The sequence below is a fragment of the Ranitomeya imitator genome, chromosome 5, assembly GCF_032444005.1.
Source record: "Ranitomeya imitator isolate aRanImi1 chromosome 5, aRanImi1.pri, whole genome shotgun sequence".
In the NCBI taxonomy this organism is placed as follows: Eukaryota; Metazoa; Chordata; class Amphibia; order Anura; family Dendrobatidae; genus Ranitomeya; species Ranitomeya imitator.
In genome coordinates, this window is record NC_091286.1 from 235,154,975 (window position 1) to 235,179,489 (window position 24,515).

General features: G+C 48.3%; 1 protein-coding gene across 4 annotated transcripts in view; it reads left to right on the forward strand.

Annotated features, from left to right (window-relative positions):
* The first annotated feature begins 4,529 nt into the window (after nt 1–4,529).
* Nucleotides 4,530–24,515, forward strand: part of AHI1 (Abelson helper integration site 1) — a 372,368-nt gene continuing 352,382 nt past the window's right edge. For 2 of the 4 annotated variants that reach the window (XM_069725981.1, XM_069725982.1), the window contains exons 1-4: nt 4,530–4,649; nt 10,769–10,845; nt 14,516–14,634; nt 21,437–21,999. In XM_069725981.1, the coding sequence (XP_069582082.1) occupies nt 10,836–10,845; nt 14,516–14,634; nt 21,437–21,999 (692 nt within the window). In that variant the 5' untranslated portion in view covers nt 4,530–4,649; nt 10,769–10,835. Of the gene's footprint in view, nt 4,650–10,768; nt 10,846–14,512; nt 14,635–21,436; nt 22,000–24,515 lie in introns of all 4 variants that reach the window. The other 2 variants (XM_069725980.1, XM_069725983.1) reach the window with 1 other exon arrangement.

Here is a 24,515-nt window from a genome sequence, read left to right on the forward strand (position 1 = left end):
CTAATCGTCTCTCCTGGCTCTGCTATTTAACCTGGCTCTAGTCTTCAGCCTATGCCTCTTGTCAATGTTCTCTGGCTGGATTCACATCTCTGCTTGGATTCTCCTGGTTTCCTGACCAGTTCTGCAAAGATAAGTTCTGGCTTTGCTCATTTCAGTCCACATGTTGTGGACTTATTGTTCTGTGCATTCTATTTTTGTCCAGCTTGTCATTATTGATTTTTTCTGTTAGCTGGAAGCTCTGGGAAGCAGATTTACCCTCCACACCTTTAGTCAGGTGTGGAGATTTTGTAAACTCTGTGTGGATTGTTTTGTAGTTTTTATACTGACCGCACAGTATCCTTTCCTGTCCTATCTATGAAGCTAGACTGGCCTCCTATGCTAAAATCTGATTTCATCTCTGCGTATGTTATTTTCCCCTCCTCTCACCGTCAATATTTGTGGGGGGCTATCTTTCCTTTGTTGATTTTCTCTGAGGCAAGATAGGTTTCCTGTTTCCATCTTTAGGGGAAGTTAGATCTTAGGCTGTGCCGAGGGGTCTAGGGAGCGTCAGGTACCCCCCACGGCTACTTCTAGTTGCGCTGCTAGGTTCAGGGTCTGCGGTCAGTACAGATACCACCTCCTTCAGAGCTTGTCTCATGTTGTTCCTAAACCACCAGATCATAACAGTATGGTGTATGTGTGATCACTGGGGATTTGACCACTGGGTCCCCCAGAGATTCTGTGAACACAGCTCTGCAGTCTCGTCCTGGATGGAGCAGATTTGTGCATGCTCGGCCTCTGCTCTCTTCATTATCAATAGAGCTGCTGAGGGCTGCGCTCGGCTATTTCTATCAGTTCCATAGACAATGAATAGAGCAGATACCAGATGATACAGACACCAGACATATAATGTAATATACACATGGTCGGGCTCAGCCGGTTCCAGCAGTTATCACGAAACTGTGAGCAGGTGTGCGGGAGGCAGAGCAAGGGTTAACAGTTTTACTTAACAGGGAATACTCCACGCAGGGAGGCAATGGGTTAAACACAGTCTAATTGCAAAAGGATATGCAGAGTTGAGGGACAATGAATCAGGTAACGGTCAATAGCGCCAACAACGCCTGGCGCGGTGCTGGTACAAGAAGGTTCAGCTGGTAATGGTGGTCGGTCTTCTGGTGGCAGTGGTCTTCGGGACCTTCCGCTGAGCCCCTAGTCCACGAACATATGCGGCCGGAACAAACAAGGCCGCAGCACAATCAGTGTGCTGGTAAGGTGGGCTAAAAATGTCTGTCCAGTACCCGGTTCTCTCTTTGCGGCACGTGCGCTGTACTCACGGTCACGAAGCACACGGCACCTCGTTCTCTGCCACTTACTGGGCGTGCTACACTTCTCTCTCTGTGCTGCACGCCACCTTTTCCCACCAAGACTGAAGCGCCGACAACCACTAGCACGATGTTTCTCCAGAGGGTACTGCAGACCACGGTCCGACGAGGGCAGCAGTGAACAGTCCTGAACTCTGCCCTGTCTCTTAGGCTGGCATGCGGCGTTAACTGAACAGGGCTCCCAGGCCTTTCCTTATTACTGCGGTGGGCTCCGGCAGTGTCCCGGGATTGGATCGGCCAGGTGTCGTTGCGGCCCGGCTGCGTACCCCTTGGAGCTCGCACCTTGCCTCTGTCACGGCCGGTGAGAAACTGGCTGACGCTGCACACGCTTTCCCTTTTAACCGCGGCCCCAGTTTCCGGGTCAGAGCCCCGATTCGATCCTTTTTGCCTTCCCCCAGGAAACAAGGGATGCAGCCCCAGCCCGTTCTACACCCGGCTGGCGAGCATTTATATTGGTATACGGTCTCCATCCTGGTATGTTCTGCTTCCATCCTGTGCCCTAATCTTGTCATGTGCTGCGACCATCTTGCTCGCCCTTCCTGTCTATAAGGCAGCACCCCCCCCCCCCCAGGCAGACTCTGTAGTATAAGGCAGCACCCCCCACAGGAAGTATCTGTAGTATAAGGCAGCACCCCCCCACAGGCAGACTCTGTAGTATAAGGCAGCAGCCCCCACACAGGCAGACCCTGTAATATAAAGCAGCCCCCCCCACAGGCAGACTCTGTAGTATAAGGCAGCCCCCACAGGCAGACTCTGTAGTATAAGACAGCACCCCCCCCCACAGGCACTCTGTAGTATAAGGCAGCAACCCCCTCACAGGCAGACCCTGTAGTATAAGGCAGCAACCCCCACAGAGGCAGACCCTGTAATACAAGGCAGCCCCCCACAGGCATACTCTGTAGTATAAGGAAGCACCCCCCCACAGGAAGTATCTGTAGTATAAGGCAGCACCCCCAACAGACTCTGTAGTATAAGGCAGCAACCCCCACACAGGCAGACCCTGTAATATAAAGCAGCCCCCCCACAGGCAGACTCTGTAGTATAAGGAAGCCCCCCCCACAGGCAGACTCTGTAGTATAAGACAGCACCCCCCACAGGCACTCTGTAGTATAAGGCAGCAACCCCCACACAGGCAGACCCTGTAGTATAAGGCAGCAACCCCCACAGGCAGACCCTGTAATATAAGGCATCCCCCCACAGGCATACTCCGTAGTATAAGGCAGCCCCCCCGACAGGCTGACTCTGTAGTATAAGGCAGCACCCCCCCACACACAGACCCTGTAGAATAAGGCAGCACACCCCCCCACAGGCATACTCTGTAGTATAAGGCAGCACACCCCCACAGGCAGACTCTGTAGTATATGTTAGCCCCCTTAAAGAAAAACAATACCTCTCTTCTTCCTGCGCTGCTCCCGCTCACCTCCGGACAGTGATGTCATCGATCCCCCTGACAGTGTTGGCTTTGACGTCAGACACTGACAGGGGGATGATGGGAGGAGCATAGCGTTCCTTCCCTCATTATAATAATAATCTTTATTTTTATATAGCGCTAACATATTCCGCAGCGCTTTACATTATCATCGCTGTCCCCGTTGGGGCTCACAATCTAAATTCACTATCAGTATGTCTTTGGAATGTGGGAGGAAACCGGAGTACCCGGAGGAAACCCACGCAAACACGAGGAGAACATACAAACTCTTTGCAGATGTTGTCCTTAGTGGGGCTTGAACCCAGGACTCCAGCGCTGCAAGGCTGCTGTGCTATCCACTGCGCCACCGTGCTGCCCATTATTGAGGTCAGCTGGCACCGGCCACCCCCCCTGCTCAGGGGCCCATAGTGGCTGGGCGGCAGAGCAGGGAGATCGATTCTGCCACAGAATGTAACCGTATCGGCGCGCTGTGCACGCCGATACAGTTACAGTAGCGTAGCTCCGGGTGGGCCCCCTCTGAGCACCGGGCCTGGGGCTATTGCCCCCTCGGTAGCTACGCTACTGTCTCTATAAAGGCTTCGGACAGAGTGACGCTCCTAGCATTATATTAAAGAACAAGATGGTGGCCCGATTCGAACGCATCGGGTATTCTAGAATATGCATGTCCACGTAGTATATTGCCCAGCGATGTAGTATATTGCCCAGTCAGGTAGTATATTGCCCAGCCACATAGTATATTGCCCAGTCACGTAGTATATTGCCCAGTCACGTAGTATATTGCCCAGCTACGTAGTACTGTATATTGCCCAGCCACGTAGTATATTGCCCAGCCACGTAGTATATTGCCCAGCCACGTAGTATATTGCCCAGTCACGTAGTATAGTGATGTACTGTGATGTCATGGAAGGTCCTTGTCGCATACCATCCTTAGCACCGGACGTCGCGAAGAGCGGGAAAGGCGAGGGTGAGTATATGATTTTTTTAGTTTTTTTAAATTATTTTTAACATTATATCTTTTTACTATTGACGCTGCATAGGTAGCATCAATAGTAAAAACTTGGTCACACACGTTTAATAGCAGCGTTAACGGAGTTACCCGCGGCATAACGCGGTCTGTTACCGCCAGCATTAACCCTGTGTGAGCGGTGACTGGAGGGGAGTATGGAGCGGGCGCCAGGCACTGACTGCGGGGAGTAAGGAGCCGCCATTTTCTTCCGGACTGTGCCCGTCGCGGATTGGTCGTGGCTGTTTTGCCGCGACTAATCAGCGACTAGGATTCCATGACAGAGGCCGCGACCAATGAATATCCGCGACAGACAGACAGACGGAAGTGATCCTTAGACAATTATATAGTAGATTTGCCAGATTGCCCTCATCATAAGAAGTGTACCGGGCAGGAAGGGGTCCCAGACACAATTCTTGCACAGAGGCCCCAAGCTATTAGTGTCCGTCTGTGATAAGTTACCATGGAGCACTCTTTATGTGCCCGTTTCTTATCCTTCATAGTTGGGTGGTCTGACAGTGTTCTCCTTAGACCCCACGCCTCGCCCTCTCTCACGGGCTGCTCTCCTCCTCCATCAGTCTCTCCGGAGCCTCCTCCTCCCCAACTACCCGTTGTCTCTTCCATAGAGGGAGATTAGTTGTAAGCCCCGCCCTTCCTGTGCGGTCATGTGACCTCCTTGGAGCCCATACATTCTAGCTTCCACTCTCTTTATTCTGACTGGCTTGGCGGTCACCCTGGTGACGACAGTGGGCGGGGCCAGTTACCGGGGAGCTGTTGTGGCTGAAGTAAGGAAAGTAACGGAAAAGCGGGCAGTGTCCTGTGAGCTCCCGGCCACGGCGCAGGCTCCGTCGCTCAGGTGAGTCGCGGACGCGTCTTCGTGTCGATGTTTTGACCGTGTCGTTCTCCATAATGGAGCCTGGTGCTGCAGCCTCACAGCGCTCCATGTGTACAGCGCCGACCTTACTATAGTAGCAGGAGTTCTGCTGTCATGTCTGCATGTATAAGTAGCGCCCTCTCTGGCAGGGGTATGGCCCTCTCTGGCAGGGGTATGGCCCTCTCTGGCAGGGGTGGCGCCCTCTCTGGCAGGGGTATCGCCCTCTCTGGCAGGGGTATGGCCCTCTCTGGCAGGGGTGGCGCCCTCTCTGGCAGGGGTGGCGCCCTCTCTGGCAGGGGTGTGGCCCTCTCTGGCAGGGGTATCGCCCTCTCTGGCAGGGGTATCGCCCTCTCTGGCAGGGGTGTGGCCCTCTCTGGCAGGGGTGTGGCCCTCTCTGGCAGGGGTGTGGCCCTCTCTGGCAGGGGTGTGGCCCTCTCTGGCAGGGGTGTGGCCCTCTCTGGCAGGGGTGTGGCCCTCTCTGGCAGGGGTGTGGCCCTCTCTGGCAGGGGTGGTGCCCTCTCTGGCAGGGGTGGTGCCCTCTCTGGCAGGGGTATCGCCCTCTCTGGCAGGGGTATCGCCCTCTCTGGCAGGGGTATCGCCCTCTCTGGCAGGGGTGTGGCCCTCTCTGGCAGGGGTGTGGCCCTCTCTGGCAGGGGTGTGGCCCTCTCTGGCAGGGGTATCGCCCTCTCTGGCAGGGGTGTGGCCCTCTCTGGCAGGGGTGTGGCCCTCTCTGGCAGGGGTGTGGCCCTCTCTGGCAGGGGTGTGGCCCTCTCTGGCAGGGGTGTGGCCCTCTCTGGCAGGGGTGTGGCCCTCTCTGGCAGGGGTGTGGCCCTCTCTGGCAGGGGTGGTGCCCTCTCTGGCAGGGGTGGTGCCCTCTCTGGCAGGGGTATGGCCCTCTCTGGCAGGGGTGGTGCCCTCTCTGGCAGGGGTGTGGCCCTCTCTGGCAGGGGTGGTGCCCTCTCTGGCAGGGGTGTGGCCCTCTCTGGCAGGGGTGTGGCCCTCTCTGGCAGGGGTGTGGCCCTCTCTGGCAGGGGTGTGGCCCTCTCTGGCAGGGGTGTGGCCCTCTCTGGCAGGGGTGGTGCCCTCTCTGGCAGGGGTGGTGCCCTCTCTGGCAGGGGTATGGCCCTCTCTGGCAGGGGTGGTGCCCTCTCTGGCAGGGGTATGGCCCTCTCTGGCAGGGGTATGGCCCTCTCTGGCAGGGGTGGCGCCCTCTCTGGCAGGGGTGGTGCCCTCTCTGGCAGGGGTATGGCCCTCTCTGGCAGGGGTATGGCCCTCTCTGGCAGGGGTGGCGCCCTCTCTGGCAGGGGTGGCGCCCTCTCTGGCAGGGGTGGTGCCCTCTCTGGCAGGGGTATGGCCCTCTCTGGCAGGGGTATGGCCCTCTCTGGCAGGGGTATGGCCCTCTCTGGCAGGGGTATGGCCCTCTCTGGCAGGGGTGGCGCCCTCTCTGGCAGGGGTGGTGCCCTCTCTGGCAGGGGTATGGCCCTCTCTGGCAGGGGTGGCGCCCTCTCTGGCAGGGGTATGGCCCTCTCTGGCAGGGGTGGCGCCCTCTCTGGCAGGGGTATGGCCCTCTCTGGCAGGGGTGGCGCCCTCTCTGGCAGGGGTGGCGCCCTCTCTGGCAGGGGTATCTCCCTCTCTGGCAGGGGTGGCGCCCTCTCTGGCAGGGGTATGGCCCTCTCTGGCAGGGGTATGGCCCTCTCTGGCAGGGGTGGCGCCCTCTCTGGCAGGGGTATGGCCCTCTCTGGCAGGGGTGGCGCCCTCTCTGGCAGGGGTGGCGCCCTCTCTGGCAGGGGTGGCGCCCTCTCTGGCAGGGGTATGGCCCTCTCTGGCAGGGGTATGGCCCTCTCTGGCAGGAGTATGGCCCTCTCTGGCAGGGGTATGGCCCTCTCTGGCAGGGGTATGGCCCTCTCTGGCAGGGGTGGCGCCTTCTTACAAGCGTGTTACATATATAGGTAAATCTGACCGATTTGCAGAAATGATGCTTCACATGTCGTCCCCTGCACAGGTTCGGGCTCACATCTTGTCCGTCTTCTTGCCCAGAAATTATCAGGCTTTTACTACTGGATCCTGCAGACTGGAAATACTCTGCTGTTTCTTACCATGTTAATGCTGTATACAAATAAATACTGACCAGACAGAAGCTAAGGCTAGGTTCACATTGCGTTAGGCAATCCATTAAGCGCATAGCGCTAACGCAATGTTTATTTTGGGTCCGCGTTCGCCGTTCCCACTAGCGCAGATCCCCGATCTGGCTAGCGAGGGACGGACCTCAGACGCTGCAAGCAGCGTCCGAGGTCCGTCACAAAAGAACGGCACATCTATAGTGCGTGCCGAAAATGGCATGCGCTAGCGATGCTCTACAGGCAGAAATCACATTGCTGTCAATGGGGGCACTAACGGACCCGTTGCACGGCGTTAATTGCAACATTTTCGCCGTGCAACGCAGTCTGTTAGCGTTAACCCATTAACGCAATGTGAACCTAGCCTTATAAAGGGACCTGCCTATGGCCCCGTGTGCGTGAGGAGCTGCTCCTGTACGTGGCCATCACCTATGGCCCCGTGTACGTGGTGAGCCGCACCTGTACGTGGCTGCCGCCTATGGCCCTTTGTACGTGAGGAGCCGCTCCTGTACGTGGCCATCGCCTATTATTATTATTTATTGTTATTATTTATTTTATTATTATTTATTGTTATAGCGCCATTTATTCCATGGCGCTTTACATGTGAGGAGGGGTATACATAATAAAAACAGATACAATAATCTTGAACAATACAAGTCACAACTGGTACAGGAGGAGTGAGGACCCTGCCCGCGAGGGCTCACAATCTACAAGGGATGGGTGAGAATACAGTAGACGAGGATAGAGCTGGTCGTGCAGTGGTTTGGTCGATCAGTGGTTACTGCAGGTTGTAGGCTTGTCGGAAGAGGTGTGTCTTCAGGTTCTTTTTGAAGGTTTCGATGGTAGGCGAGAGTCTGATGTGTTGTGGTAGAGGGTTCCAGAGTAGGGGTGATACGCGAGAGAAATCTTGTATACGATTGTGGGAAGAGGAGATAAGAGGGGAGTAGAGAAGGAGATCTTGTGAGGATCGGAGGTTGCGTGTAGGTAAGTATCGGGAGACGAGGTCACAGATGTATGGAGGAGACAGGTTGTGGATGGCTTTGTACGTCATGGTTAGGGTTTTGTACTGGAGTCTCTGGGCAATGGGGAGCCAGTTAAGGGATTGACAGAGGGGAGAGGCCGGGGAATAGCGGGGGGACAGGTGGATTAGTCGGGCAGCAGAGTTTAGAATAGATTGGAGGGGTGCAACAGTGTTCAAGGGGAGGCCACAGAGAAGGAGGTTACAGTAGTCAAGGGGAGAGATGATGAGGGCATGATGAGGCCATCGCGTATGGCCCCGTGTACGTGAGGAGCTGCTCCTGTACGTGGCCGCAGCCTGTGAGCCGCACCTGTACGTGGCCGCAGCCTATGGCCCCATGTACGTCATGAGCCGCTCCTGTACGTGGCCATCGCCTATGGCCCCGTGTACGTCAGGAGCAGCACCTGTACGTGGCTGCCGCCTATGGCCCCGTGTACGTGAGGAGCAGCACCTGTACGTGGCTGCTGCCTATGGCCCCGTGTACGTGAGGAGCAGCACCTGTACGTGGCTGCCACCTATGGCCCCGTGTATGTGAGGAGCAGCACCTGTACGTGGCTGCCGCCTATGGCCCCATGTACGTGAGGAGCAGCACCTGTACGTGGCTGCCGCCTATGGCCCCGTGTACGTGAGGAGCAGCACCTGTACGTGGCTGCCGCCTATGGCCCCGTGTACGTGAGGAGCTGCACCTGTACGTGGCTGCCGCCTATGGCCCCGTGTACGTGAGGAGCTGCACCTGTACGTGGCTGCCGCCTATGGCCCCGTGTACGTGAGGAGCTGCACCTGTACGTGGCTGCCGCCTATGGCCCCGTGTACGTGAGGAGCTGCACCTGTACGTGGCTGCCGCCTATGGCCCCGTGTACGTGAGGAGCTGCACCTGTACGTGGCTGCCGCCTATGGCCCCGTGTACGTGAGGAGCTGCACCTGTACGTGGCTGCCGCCTATGGCCCCGTGTACGTGAGGAGCTGCACCTGTACGTGGCTGCCGCCTATGGCCCCGTGTACGTGAGGAGCTGCACCTGTACGTGGCTGCCCCCTATGGCCCCGTGTACGTGAGGAGCTGCACCTGTACGTGGCTGCCGCCTATGGCCCCGTGTACGTGAGGAGCTGCACCTGTACGTGGCTGCCGCCTATGGCCCCGTGTACGTGAGGAGCTGCACCTGTACGTGGCTGCCGCCTATGGCCCCGTGTACGTGAGGAGCTGCACCTGTACGTGGCTGCCGCCTATGGCCCCGTGTACGTGAGGAGCTGCACCTGTACGTGGCTGCCGCCTATGGCCCCGTGTACGTGAGGAGCTGCACCTGTACGTGGCTGCCGCCTATGGCCCCGTGTACGTGAGGAGCTGCACCTGTACGTGGCTGCCGCCTATGGCCCCGTGTACGTGAGGAGCTGCACCTGTACGTGGCTGCCGCCTATGGCCCCGTGTACGTGAGGAGCTGCACCTGTACGTGGCTGCCGCCTATGGCCCCGTGTACGTGAGGAGCTGCACCTGTACGTGGCTGCCGCCTATGGCCCCGTGTATGTGAGGAGCTGCACCTGTATGTGGCTGCCGCCTATGGCCCCGTGTACGTGAGGAGCTGCACCTGTACGTGGCTGCCGCCTATGGCCCCGTGTACGTGAGGAGCTGCACCTGTACGTGGCTGCCGCCTATGGCCCCGTGTACGTGAGGAGCTGCACCTGTACGTGGCTGCCGCCTATGGCCCCGTGTACGTGAGGAGCTGCACCTGTACGTGGCTGCCGCCTATGGCCCCGTGTATGTGAGGAGCTGCACCTGTACGTGGCTGCCGCCTATGGCCCCGTGTATGTGAGGAGCTGCACCTGTACGTGGCTGCCGCCTATGGCCCCGTGTATGTGAGGAGCTGCACCTGTACGTGGCTGCCGCCTATGGCCCCGTGTATGTGAGGAGCTGCACCTGTACGTGGCTGCCGCCTATGGCCCCGTGTACGTGAGGAGCTGCACCTGCACGTGGCTGCCGCCTATGGCCCCGTGTATGTGAGGAGCTGCACCTGTACGTGGCTGCCGCCTATGGCCCCGTGTACGTGAGGAGCTGCACCTGTACGTGGCTGCCGCCTATGGCCCCGTGTATGTGAGGAGCTGCACCTGTACGTGGCTGCCGCCTATGGCCCCGTGTACGTGAGCTACCCTGGTTTACACACGAATTGTAGGATAAAACGCAGTGTGAACACATCCTAACCATGCACCATCGCTGACAAAAGCACTGATGTATATAGCCATGGAAGCTGTGACCCGCTGACCTAGTCAGGGCTATGGTGGTGTGTGAGGCAGTAGTACCTGTACCATGTCAGTCATTAGCGATGGTACGAATCAATTTCCAAGACCCTGACGTTAATCTTCCTGGCATCTGCAGCTCTTCTTTTGATTAGCTGTCACATGTGCATGACTCTGCAATGATGACGTTGTCCCGAGCAGGTTAGTCAAAGAAAGAGCTGGGGATGACGTTGGGTAAGAGGGGTTGTGCGCTGCTCCCGTCCTGCTGCCACGGATTACTGATGTGGCCGCCGCCGGACCTGGTCCTGTGAATTGATTCGCACCATCTTTACCAGTCATATGTACATCTCTGCAGAACCTTCTATTTTCCAGAAAAGATCAAGCAAAATTCCGAAAAACAGAAAACCACTTTGTAAATGTCTCAAGATTTTACAGTGTGATGTTTGTAAATAGAAGGAGCAAGGGTTATAGAAGGATGCAGGGGTTGCTATGGGAATAACCACTTTAAATATTGTCAGACAGGTGACTGGAGCCCCCTATGATCATTGCCGACTAGAGGGAGCGCCTTATGGTGCCCTACTAACAGTGTCCCCATAACTGTAGCAGATAACCCAAATCTTGTCCTTGCTCCAGCCTCTCTGCTGCCTGGAAATATCGGCGCACTAGACGGACTAGCCCCATGAATGTGAGCTACTATCAGTCTCTCCTTTGTCATTCATGCATGTTATCTCATTCATACAGGTTGGAATCTGGTCAGATATGAAGCCAACATGATTTTAGATGACCTGTATTGGTTCTTGGACTGAAGATGCCTACAGGTGAAATTGTTCTCATTGTTCATTTTCTTTTTATTTGTCTAATGTGTTCCATGGCCGGTTATTACTTATTAGTGATGGCTACTGGTGACCCTTAGGTGCCCAGTCTGTGACCCCTGGACTTCGGTGTACTCTGTTTTCCTGCCTCCGATTTGTAGCAATGTGTTGACCTCGCATGTGTGGTCACCCTAAATTTTAATGAACTAGAACTGAAATTTGCAGCCTGTACTTTAGAAGATGCCCACCATCTCTCTAGGCTGGGAAGCCCCCTGCGGCCTTTAATGCCCTTCTGGTGGCCCTCATCTATTTGCTTTGTGTTCGCTCTCCTTTATTTTCTTTGTCATGGAGAAGACCAGGACAGGTAATTCTGAATGGTGTACTGTGTGGTCCTTTCTGAGCCAGAATTCAGTCCACAGTGCTATATAATCTAAAAACAAAGCAATACCACACGGACCCAAAACCAGAAAATATATACAAGGCACGGGAATATTAAAATATGGCTTTATTAAAGGAAATGCCAAATGTTACATAATCAAAAATATATTTAAAAACAAACACTTCCGCATGACAACAGGATTATATTGCTATATATATTCACCAGCGCTCTAACCTCCAATTTGCCAGGATTCAAATACTTAGGCCATACAAGAACTATATATTGCACAAAAGACGGAGGGGGAGGGGGAAGGGGGGAAGAAAAAGGTGAGAAAAAATGGGGAAAAAATATATATAATTAAATAATGTGCAAAATCTGCTTCATATAAAGTAAAAAAGTGCTGTGCAAAACCAATACTATTCAGCACATATGCAGGGTGCACGGAAAATGTATAAAAAACTTATAAAAATATATTATTGCACATAAAACAATCTCCAAACCAGAGTCAAATTGTGTAAAAAAAAAATATAGGAGAGGGGGTATAATATCCCCGTTATATACTCAAAATAGTTTACATAAAGTGCAAAATACAAGGTGCAGTAAAGAAAGTGATAATGTGCCAAAATCCTGCTTCAAGTAAGTAGAATCCACCCTTGCAAGTAACTACCATAGGGACAAGGTAATAACGTCCGCCTAGATTAGCATAATATATTGTGCAGCTGTATGGCCAGAAATCTAAATATCACATATACCTGGGGAGGAAAGGGCTCTGCTTCTGTGTCAGCGCGTACCCGACGCGCGTTTCGGAACAATCCTTCGTCTGGAATCCTTCGTTACTTGAAGCAGGATTTTGGCACATTATCACTTTCTTTACTGCACCTTGTATTTTGCACTTTATGTAAACTATTTTGAGTATATAACGGGGATATTATACCCCCTCTCCTATATTTTTTTACACAATTTGACTCTGGTTTGGAGATTGTTTTATGTGCAATAATATATTTTTATAAGTTTTTTATACATTTTCCGTGCACCCTGCATATGTGCTGAATAGTATTGGTTTTGCACAGCACTTTTTTACTTTATATGAAGCAGATTTTGCACATTATTTAATTTATTATATATATTTTTTCCCCATTTTTTTTCTCACCTTTTTCTTCCCCCCCTTCCCCCTCCCCCTCCGTCTTTTGTGCAATATATAGTTCTTGTATGGCCTAAGTATTTGAATCCTGGCAAATTGGAGGTTAGAGCGCTGGTAAATATATATAGCAATATAATCCTGTTGTCATGCGGAAGTGTTTGTTTTTAAATATATTTTTGATTATGTAACATTTGGCATTTCCTTTAATAAAGCCATATTTTAATATTCCCGTGCCTTGTATATATTTTCTGGTTTTGGGTCCGTGTGGTATTGCTTTGTTTTTAGCCTCATTTATGTAGTGGTTTCCTCTACAATCGGGCACAGCGCACCCTGGTGGTTTACTATATTCTATTAATCTATATATCTCCTAATTAACCCCTTCATGAACGGGGGATTTTTCATTTTTCCGTGTTCGTTTTTCGCTCCCCTCCTTCCCAGAGCCATAACTTTTTTATTTTTCTGTCAATTTGGCCATGTGAGGGCTTATTTTTTGCGGGACGAGTTGTACTTTTGAACGACATCATTGGTTTTAGCATGTCGTGTACTAGAAAACGGGAAAAAAATTCCAAGTGCGGTGAAATTGCAAAAAAATTGCAGTCCCACATTGGTTTTTTGTTTGGCTTTTTTGCTAGGTTCACTAAATGCTAAAAATGACCTACCATTATGATTCTCCAGGTCAGTACGAGTTCATAGACACCTAACATGACTAGGTTATTTTTTATCTAAGTGGTGAAAAAAAAATTCCAAACTTTGCTAAAAAAAAAAAAAAAAAAATATTGCGCCATTTTCCGATACTCGTAGCGCCTCCATTTTTCGTGATCTGGGGTCGGATGAGGGCTTATTTTTTGCGTGCCGAGATGACGTTTTTAATGATAGCATTTCGGTGCAGATACGTTCTTTTGATCGCCCGTTATTGCATTTTAATACAATGTCGCGGCGACCAAAAAAACGTAATTCTGGCGTTTTGAATTTTTTTCCCGCTACGCTGTTTAGCGATCATGTTAATACTTTTTTTAATTGATAGATTGGGCGATTCTGAGCGCGGCGATACCAAATATGCGTAGATTTGATATTTTTTTTTATTGATTTATTTTGATTGGGGCGAAAGGGGGGTGATTTAAACTTTTATGTTTTTTTTATTTTTTTCACATTTTTTTTAAACTTTTTTTTTTTTACTTTTGCCATGCTTCAATAGCCTCCATGGGAGGCTAGAAGCAGGCATTGCACGATCGCCTCTGCTACATAGCAGCGATCTGCTGATCGCTGCTATGTAGCAGAATTGCACGTGTGCTGTGAGCGCCGACCACAGGGGGGCGCTCACAGCCACCGGTCATCGGTAACCATAGAGGTCTCTAGGACCTCTATGGTTACAATGTACAAGCATCGCCGACCCCCGATCATGTGACGGGGGTCGGCGATGACGTCATTTCCGGCCGCCCCGCCGGAAGCGGTAGTTAAATGCCGCTGTCTGCGTTTGACAGCGGCATTTAACTAGTTAATAGGTGCGGGCAGATCGCGATTCTGCCCGCGCCTATTACGGGCACATGTCAGCTGTTCAAAACAGCTGACATGTCCCGACTTTGATGCGGGCTCACCGCGGAGCCCTGCATCAAAGCAGGGGAGCCGGCATCGGACGGTATAGTATGTCCGATGCCGGTAAGGGGTTAAAGGGATAGGAAAGCATTTTAAACCTACTGTGGGTATACTGTGTTATATTATTTTATTAGTGCTATATAATCTGATGATTGCAATATATTAAGAGCATACAATGTTTGATGGAATGGGAAGAGTGCTTCTTTAGGTCTACAGTCAGACGGCCGTATAAATCAGAGGGAGATAGGAACACAATGCTCGGACTGGCCGGTGGCTATTCCGACCTGAGTGTGACAGCTTCATGTATTTCTATGCAGCTGTCGCTCTCGGGTCGGGGGAGCCACCGGCCCGTCCGTGCATTGTGCTCTGATCTCGCTTCGATTTATACGGCCATCTGACTGCCCTTAATGTGCTGCTAAGTGTTTATATTGTAGTTGTGACATTATATAATTGTTTTGAATATTGACAGATCGGATACAATATTGTATCTTTTAGATTATGTATCTATAGTATATATTTCTATATACTTGTGTGTAATATATCTAAATCTATACTTTCAGTAGAAAGTGAGGCAAAAGTGAGGACAAAGAGTCGCTTTGATGAGGTCTTCGAGAGTTATGCCGCTCTTTCAGAAGCGAAGAAAAAGACAAAGAAGAAAACGCCTAAAGAGGAACATGTTATAGTATGTAAATCTTATATAATGTAATTTTTCCTGCTGACCTATTTATGGCTATTTCTTGATGCACTGAGAATATTTATTAACTTAATTAAACATGTTGTGATTTTAGTGCAATTTCCCTTAAGTATCTGGAATCCGTTTTGCCTCATTCCCTACATTTCATTAAATGGTTGTCCACTATTAGGACAACCCTATTAACCTAAGAATGGGCACCGACATCACATGTCACAACACTGCGTCACCCTGGGAGAGCGTGTGCCAACGCCGTGGGAAGGTGCCTGCACGGGAGGCGAGTATAAGCTTTATTATTTTATTGGGTCCGAACATTTAGTTTTAGAAGGGGTTGTCCTAGTAGTGGAGAACCCCTTTAAATCCTTTTGGAGTGATCCGCATGAGGAATACCACTACAGGATATAATAGATTCGGGCAGAGGCAGTATTTTACAGATGATCGAACAGATCATGACAAATATCTGTGCAGATCGCAATGGTTTCTTCGTATCATTGAAAACCTCTATGCTCTGATATTTCTGCCAGTCTCATAGCAAATGAATGGATCTGTGATATACATGTGCAGCAACTGTTCCGTTCTGCCAGAGCATTTCAGAGCACCGTTCTTGGGATTCTTGAGGATCGCAGTGGTCGAACTCCCCCCTAATCTACAACTTGGCACCTGCAGCACCCCAGGGTCCTTGTCGCTGCAGTAATGTCATGTGAGAGCTATTTTTTTTTTCCTGGGATGAGTTGTTTGTCAGTGGCATCGTGTTGGAATACATATAAAGTAATAAACGTTTATTAACTCTTTATGCGAAGGTATATAAACTAAACAGTTATGACTAGAGATGGGCGAACCCGAACAGTACAGTTCGGTGTCAGTACCGAACACCTACTGTTCGGGCACAGATACCGAACACGGACTTCATCAGGAAGTGTGTTTTACTGTTTGGGTTCGGCTGCCCGAACACTGGGTGTTTGTCGCACTGTCATGTGCATGGCAAGGCAGCAAACACTGCTTCTAAGTTTCTCACAGTGCTAGCGGGGATCTCACTGAGGTCACCGCAGTTCAGCACGGCTGGGAACGGAGCCTCAGTGACTGGACGTAACCTCAATGACGTCACCACCGGTCACTGAGGCTGCGCTCGCAGCAGTTCAGTCACCAGTGGTTTTCAGTCTGGACGGTCGCATCTTGGCAGCGTCCAGGTTGAAAACTGTTCATTCCCCAGACATGGATAACAGTGTGGGACAGAACGACAGACAGGTATAGTATATTGTTGTTTTTTTATTTTAGTTTTATTACAGGAGATTGACGGCTTTAGTGGAATTAGGTGAGGTCGTGAGTATGGTTTAATTGAGATTATTAAGAGTCTGTGTCTTTCAATTTAAGGACTTTATTCTTGCTGTGTCTATATTTACCATATAACTATAGGATTAGTAATTGATAGGTGTCTTATAGACACCTCTCCATTACTAAGCAGTGGGCTTGATGTTGCCTGACAATACGAAGGTGACATCAACCCCACAAATATTAACCCCACTTTCCACCGCTACAGGGCAAGTTAGAAGATCCGGGCAAAGCACCATAATTGGCGCATCTAGTAGATGTGCCTTTTCTGGGCAGCTGCGGGCTGCTATTTTTAGGCTGGGGGTGGACCGATATCCATTGCCCCTTACCAGCCTGAGCATGCCGGCCTCCATCTGTCTGGTTTAGCAAGGTTGGTTATCAAAAATGGGGGGACCCCACGGCTTTTTAAATTATTTATTTAAATATTTAAAAAATACAGCTTGGGGACCCCTCTATTCTTAATAACTAGCCTTGCTGAAGGTTGCAGCCCCCAGTGGCTAATGAATGCTCCCATCCGCCGCTCCTGCTCTCGCTGTTACTAGCGGCAGCAGGTGTCAGATGATGGGAGCAGTAGCCCATCAGCTGACATCAGTGACCGGAGGTAAACTTAATATCTTCTATCACAGCCGAGCACTCACGCTGTCTTTTGACAGCGTGGAAATCATGGCTCTCTAAGCGGCGGGGATGATTTCACCGCCGATCAGAAGTGGTGTTTGCCACGCTGTCTTACACATTACAGTGCAGCAAACACTGGATGTTCGGCCCCCATTCAAGTGAATGGGGTCCGGGAACTGTTCTGGTACCCGAACCCAAACTTTCTGTAACTGTTCGGGTCAGGCGGGTTCGGCCGAACATCCAGGTATCCGCCCATCTCTAGTTATGACACTGTTTACGCTGTTCAGCACAAATAGTGTTGACCTTAATGTGTGAGTCAGCACGATTATGGCAATAAGGTTATGTGCACACGTCCGGATTTTTAGCGTTTTTTTTGCGGAATTTCGCTATAAAAACGCTATAATTCCGCAAAAAAAGCGCTAAAAATATGCATCCTATCATTTAGAATGCATTCCGGAATTTTTGTGCAGATGTTTGCGTTTTTTTCCGCAAAAAAAACGCAATCCGCAAAAAAAATGAACATGCTCATTCTTTTTGCGGATTTTTTGCGGATTACCTGATAAAAGGAACTTCAGGAAAAAAAAAAAAAAAAACGCAAAAAATCCGCAAAAATTCCGCGCAAAATCCGCGCAAAAACGCGCAAAAACCGCGTCAGGAAAAAAACCTGACGTGTGCACATAGCCTAACATATTTATATAGTTTTATTGTTTTGTATAATAAATACACACTTGGAAAAAAAAAACAACAACAATTTTTGGGTCACCATATTATGAGGCAGATTTGTATTGTTTTTAAAGCATTTTTTTTTCCAATGAAACCATTTCTTATTGTTGTAGAGAAGAATTTATATCCCTACAGACATCTGTAGAATGGCCCCAGCTCAGTGGTTAGCACTGTAGCCTTGCAGCGCAGGGGTCCTGGGTTCAAATCCCACCAAGGGCAATATCTGTAAGGAGTCTGTATGTTCTCCCCGTGTTTGGGCGGGTTTCCTCATACATTTTCAACAACATACTAATGGGGAATTTAGATTGTGATAACAACCAAAAAAAAAAAGAGAAAAAAATGCCCCTAAAATATAACTTTTGTTACTATTATACCAAGGAAGGTGACGGGCACAAGGGGGCATTCTTTGCGTCTGGAGGAGAGAAGGTTTTTCCACCAACATAGAAGAGGATTCTTTACTGTTAGGGCAGTGAGAATCTGGAATTGCTTGCCTGAGGAGGTGGTGATGGCGAACTCAGTCGAGGGGTTCAAGAGAGGCCTGGATGTCTTCCTGGAGCAGAACAATATTGTATCATACAATTATTAGGTTCTGTAGAAGGACGTAGATCTGGGGATTTATTATGATGGAATATAGGCTGAACTGGATGGACAAATGTCTTTTTTCGGCCTTACTAACTATGTTATGTTACTATCTCCAGAGCGAGGGCATGTCCCCCTCACATTGAACATGTGGAGAAAGGAGTAACTAATTAGAACAGAGAAAGAGCTGACACTCCCATCTCCATTGAAGTAGGGGCCTCATGCAGGGAGATTTTGTGTTAAAAAGACAACAAGACTGAAATTTATTTACACAGTCGGGGAAGTACCTTTCCCAGGTATAGAGCTTCCACTGATCAAATAATTTTCTTAGACCTTTTGGAGCCAGTGGTCAGGGATGAATATTGGGGTTTGCATTGATCCGATAATTATGGGAGTAATACTTAGGTCCTGCCCCAGCGGAGCCTGATTGGTTGAGGGATATGGAGGACATGAAGCCTTTGTCATAACAACTGTTGGCACCCTGCGATCATGCCTGCCGATGGTCTGAAAAAGAGAAAGATCTCCCTTTTATCAGATTCCTTCCATGCCGCTGTCACTACAGAGAGGGGTATATGAGGGGTTGAAGTGTTGTGAGATTGGCACTGTGTCCGCTCTCAGCACATGTAGCTGTAGCTTGGCTGTGTATCACAGCTGGCTCCATCTGCAGATGGCACAGGCTCTACTTTTGAGCCCATGCCATCTGCCTGACGTAACTGTATGTCAGATTGCAGGAAATCATCTACACTCTTAATGTACTTACATCATTTGCGGGCATTAATATTGAACATACTGTACATAAGAGACACATGAGGGTGCATGTTCTTGGTAACTTTGCTTGGTGCACCCAGTTAGGCCGGCTTCACACTCAGCGTATGAAAATACGGTCCGTATATTACGGCCGTAATACGCTGAAATGTCCCGAAAATAGTGGTCCGTAGCTCCTCCGTAGGCAGGGTGTGTCAGCGTTTTTTGCGCATGGCATCCTCCGTATGTAATCCGTATGGCATCCGTACTGCGTGGTTTTCTCGCAGGCTTGCAAAACCAACATACCGCTATAGAAGTGATCCATGTGTCCCAAAAAGAAAAAAAAAAAATATATTATATATATATATATATATATATATATATATATATATATATATATATATATATATATATATATATATATATATATATATATATATATATATATATATATAGTCAGTAGACACATATATGTATATATATTAATATTTTTTCCAGCGCTATACAGCTTGAAAGCCGGTAATTCAATTACCGGCTTTTTCCTTCTCCTTCCTAAAACCCGACATGATTTGAGACATGGTTTACATACAGTAAACCATGTCTTCTCTCCATTTTTTTTGCAGATTCCACACTACTAATGTCAGTAGAGTGTATCTGCAAAATTTGGCCGTTCTAGCTCTTAAAATAAAGGGTTAAATGGCGGAAAAAATTGGCGTGGGCTCCCGCGCAATTTTCTCCGCCAGAGTAGTAAAGCCAGTGACTGAGGGCAGATATTAATAGCCTGGAGAGGGTCCACGGTTATTGGCCCCCCCCCTGGCTAAAAATATCTGCCCCAGCCACCCCAGAAAAGGCACATCTGGAAGATGCGCCTATTCTGGCACTTGGCCACTCTCTTCCCATTCCCGTGTAGCGGTGGGATATGGGGTAATGAAGGGTTAATGCCACCTTGCTATTGTAAGGTGACATTAAGCCTAATTAATAATGGAGAGGCGTCAATTATGACACCTATCCATTATTAATCCAATTGTAGTAAAGGGTTAAATAAAACACAAACACATTATTTAAAATTATTTTAATGAAATAAAAACAATGGTTTTGGCATTTTGCAGCCTGGGAGCTTTCTAGGTAATTTCCCACGATCTATGAACAGCCAGCAGAGGGCGCCTCACCGCAAATGAAGCTAAATATAGCTCATTGATCTATATTTAGACTCATTCCCCGGGGTTTTGCAGCGAGGAGTAGCATTGCATTAGCAAAGCTCCTTGCTGCAAAATGTTTTAACCCCTTCAGAAGGATTTACATCGTTGGACGTTACAGATCTGCGGAGGGTAAGTATATTGTTGGTTTATTATGTTTTTTCTTTCACAGAACGAGGGTCTTCAGTGACTGGATTGGGCGTAGAATAAAATACTCAAACAACCATTGTTTTTATTTCATTAAAATAATTTTAAATAATGTGTTTGTGTTTTATTTAACCCTTTACTACAATTGGATTAATAATGGATAGGTGTCATAATTGACGCCTCTCCATTATTAATTAGGCTTAATGTCACCTTACAATAGCAAGGTGGCATTAACCCTTCATTACCCCATATCCCACCGCTACACGGGAATGGGAAGAGAGTGGCCAAGTGCCAGAATAGGCGCATCTTCCAGATGTGCCTTTTCTGGGGTGGCTGGGGCAGATATTTTTAGCCAGGGGGGGGCCAATAACCGTGGACCCTCTCCAGGCTATTAATATCTGCCCTCAGTCACTGGCTTTACTACTCTGGCGGAGAAAATTGCGCGGGAGCCCACGCCAATTTTTTCCGCCATTTAACCCTTTATTTTAAGAGCTAGAACGGCCAAATTTTGCAGATACACTCTACTGACATTAGTAGTGTGGAATCTGCAAAAAAAATGGAGAGAAGACATGGTTTACTGTATGTAAACCATGTCTCAAATCATGTCGGGTTTTAGGAAGGAGAAGGAAAAAGCCGGTAATTGAATTACCGGCTTTCAAGCTGTATAGCGCTGGAAAAAATATTAATATATATACATATATGTGTCTCACTGACATATATATATACCTATTCTATGTGTACACATTTATTCTACCTATTCTACTGTAAGCTGTCAGTGTGATTTTACTGTACACCGCACTGAATTGCCGGCTTTTCTCTCTAACAGCGCTGCGTATTTCTCGCAAGTCACACTGCTTGTCCGTGTGTAATCCGTATTTTTCACGCTTCCATAGACTTTCATTGGCGTATTTCTTGCGCAGTACGGTGACAAACGCAGCATGCTGCGATTTTGTACGGCCGTAGAAAGCCGTATAATACTGATCAGTAAAATACGGCAGATAGGAGCAGAGGCATAGAGAATAATTGTGCCGTATTTTTTGCGAGTTTTACGGACGTAGTTTCTGCGCTCTTACGTCCGTAAAACTCGCAAGTGTGAAGCCGGCCTTATGGGTAAAACTATTCTTTTTGCGTAATCATTGATGAAATAAATAATTAAAACAATTTCTTAACTAGGATACCCATTGTCCACAACTTATTATGTGTTTGCATTGCTACCGGTGACCTTTGGTCTTTGTTATTCTGCTTGTTTTCTATGTAATTAATTATTTGGAGTTGCTAATGGTGACTTTCTAACATTAGGCTTTGATACCTTGTTCTATCTTTGCCTAGCTCCTAACTATCATGTATTTATTATTGTGTAAGCATGCATAGTATTTTTTTAAATAGGGGTCAACAACTGTTGTTGAAATCAAGTTATACTGCATAATTTTCTAATGAAATGTTTCTGTTCTATCATAAAGCTAGAAACCTTCAGCAATCAACTGCACCCGGCCAAAGATCGTGTTCAAGAAACACAAGAGAGCGGAAGAACCCGCATAGAAGAGGATAGCCCAAGGATTTCAAAGCAAAAAGCAAGAGAATCGCTGCGGGAATGTGGTGATGGAGGCAATACCAGTACTAAAGGGCAAAAGCATGCAAAATCTGAAAAGAAGAAAAAAAAGAAAACTAGAGGGACAGACAACCCCAGCGAACTTCAAATGGGGAATTTGGATGTTGCACATCAACTCAACGCTAGTAGTTCAGAGTTTTATGGCAAGCAAGTCAAAGGTTGTGGGATTACAGCTGAGGCTACTTCAAGGGAAGAGCATAGCCCTACTGACCTTGAAAATGACGAAGAGCTTTTTGAGGCTTATAGGCTCCATGTTTCGCAGGAGGAAACAAATGAAATCAAAGAGAAAATAAAAAAGAAACTAAGGGCTCATAACTTCGCCGGGGACGACCAACAACATCTACTGCAAAATGATACTGACAAGAAAAAAAGGAAAAAGAAGAGACAATTGGTGGAACTTGAGCAAGAAACCAGGTACTTCTTTTTTAGTGGTGGCTAACCATATGTCCAGCTTTTTTTTTTTTTTTTTTTTTTCTTTTTGTGGCTCCTGAGGGCTCAAGCCCATATTGCCTAATCGTATATGGTTCAGTAGAACATGCCCTGACACCCTGGACAAGTAATAATACCTCAAAAAATAAAAAGTACAGCTAGGCATAAAAAGTGTATTATAATTATTACTGTAAGGTAGAGGAAAAGAGGCACTAAATAAGAAATTGCTTTTGTCTCTTTAAAATAGTTTTTACGTCTTGTGCAATCTTCTTTTTGACATTTTAATAAGTACAGGGTGGAGCGCGGTAATTTGCTGATTTGGGAATGAAATAAAAAAATTATGATCATTAGAAAAATTTATTTTATATTTTAATTATACTGAACAGTAATGGAATTTTTAAATTACATGGTTTTAAATAGTGTATCTGGCAAATGTCGACCTTCGCTATCCACACACTGCTGCATACGTTTTCTGAAGTTTTCATGAACTCTAACAAGCATGTCCACTGGTATTCTGCCAATTTCAGCTTCAATATTGTTCCTTAGGTCTTCCAAGGTGTTGGGACGGTTGATATACACCTTAGACTTCAGGTAACCCCAAAGGAAAAAATCGCATGGGGCTAAATCTGGTGAGCGTGCTGGCCAGTTCACATCTCCCCTCAAAGAGATAAGCCATCCAGGAAACATTTGCCTCAAACAATTCATGGTAACCCTCGCTGTGTGTGCAGTGGCACCATCCTGTTGGAACCATGTATCCTCTAGTTCCATTGCCTCAAGAGCCGGCTGAAAATAATCCTGTATCATAGACAAGTACCGTTCGGAGTTCACAGTTATGGCACGACCATTATCCTGAAAAAAGTAAGGACCAATGATGCCTACTCGTGATATGGCGCACCACACAGTGACGCGGTCCGAATGCAGAGGTCTCTCGTGAACTTCTCTGGGGTTTGTTTCACTCCAGTAACGCATATTTTGTTTGTTTACACACCCACTGAGGTGAAAAAGTGCCTCATCAGAAAAAAACACAATTGCGTCACGGGGTATCGTTGCTAACATGTCTTCACAAGAGGTCCACCGTGTCAAATAGTCCCATGCTGACAAATGTTGGACCACGCACATTTTATACGGGTGAAAATTCAGTTCATCATGAAGAATCCGGTGGAGAGAACGTCTTCAAATGCCAAGAGCAAATGATTGCTTCCGAGCAGAGCGTGTCGGAGATTGCAGTACTGCTGCTCTAACTCTCTCGATGTTTTGTGGTGTTGTAATCCTTCTCTCAGGTCCCCTTCGTACACATGACACATTCCCTGCTGATCTGAATGCATTCGCCCAATTTACAATTGATTGCCGTCCAGGAACACGTCCGCGTGGAGGAACAGCGAATTGTAAACGAAAAGCACGCTGCACTGCAATGATCGAGTGGGCATTTGAAAAATACGCTCCAACACAAAATGACCTCTCCTCACGTGTCCACTGCATGATGGCAACTGAAAGGCAGAGGAATACAAATCTCCCATCAGCCACTGTAAGCCACACCCACTCTCCCCTCTCTTCGACCGACAGTGCCGCACAGCTTGCAGTGCAAAAAAGCAAATTACCGCGCTCCACCCTGTATATATTTTTGTTCTTCAATATATGTAAATGTGCAATTTTTTTCTTTTCTCTTTAAGTTTTTATTTTTTAACAATATAGATGTATGAAGGCTTTTTTTTTTTGCGGGATGAGTTGTAGTTTTAAAGGGTACCGATCGTTTTACCAGTTGAATATACTGGAAAGCGGGAAAAAATACCAATTTGTGTGAAATGACCTAAGAACAAGCAATTCTGCTATTCATTTTTGTTTTGCTTGTGCGGCGTTCATTGTGCTGTAAAAATGACCTAACACTATGATTCTACAGGTAAATACATTTACAGCAATTTAACCCCTTAGGCTACTTTCACACTAGCGTCGGCCCGTCGCAGTGCGACGTACCGACGCATCCTGTGTCAACGTAGCACAACGGGGGCAGCGGATGCATTATTACAATGCATCCGCTGCCCCATTGTGAGTTGCTGGGAGGAGGGGGCGGAGTTCCGGCCGCGCATGCGCGGTTGTAAATGGCGGACAACGCACCAAAAAACGTTACAAGCAACGTTTTTTGGTGCCGACGGTCCGCCACAACACGACGCAACCGTCGTGACGTGTGGCAATGCGTCGCAATGCGTCGCTAATACAAGCCTATGGAGAAAAAAACGCATCCTGCAAACAACTTTGCAGGATGCGTTTTTTCTGCAAAACGACACATTGCGACGTGCGTCGTACGACGTTAGTGTGAAAGTAGCCTTAGTGACCACCAGTAAGTCTTTTTACTGCCCTCCGTTATAAGGGACTAGCATCCCCTGACGGGCGACAATCCTGTAGCTGTCAGCGGTACAATGTAGCTGACCACTTGCTGCATTTGCCATGATTTGTATTGTTACTGACTATAGATGTTTAACCCCTTAAATGCTGCTGTGAATAAT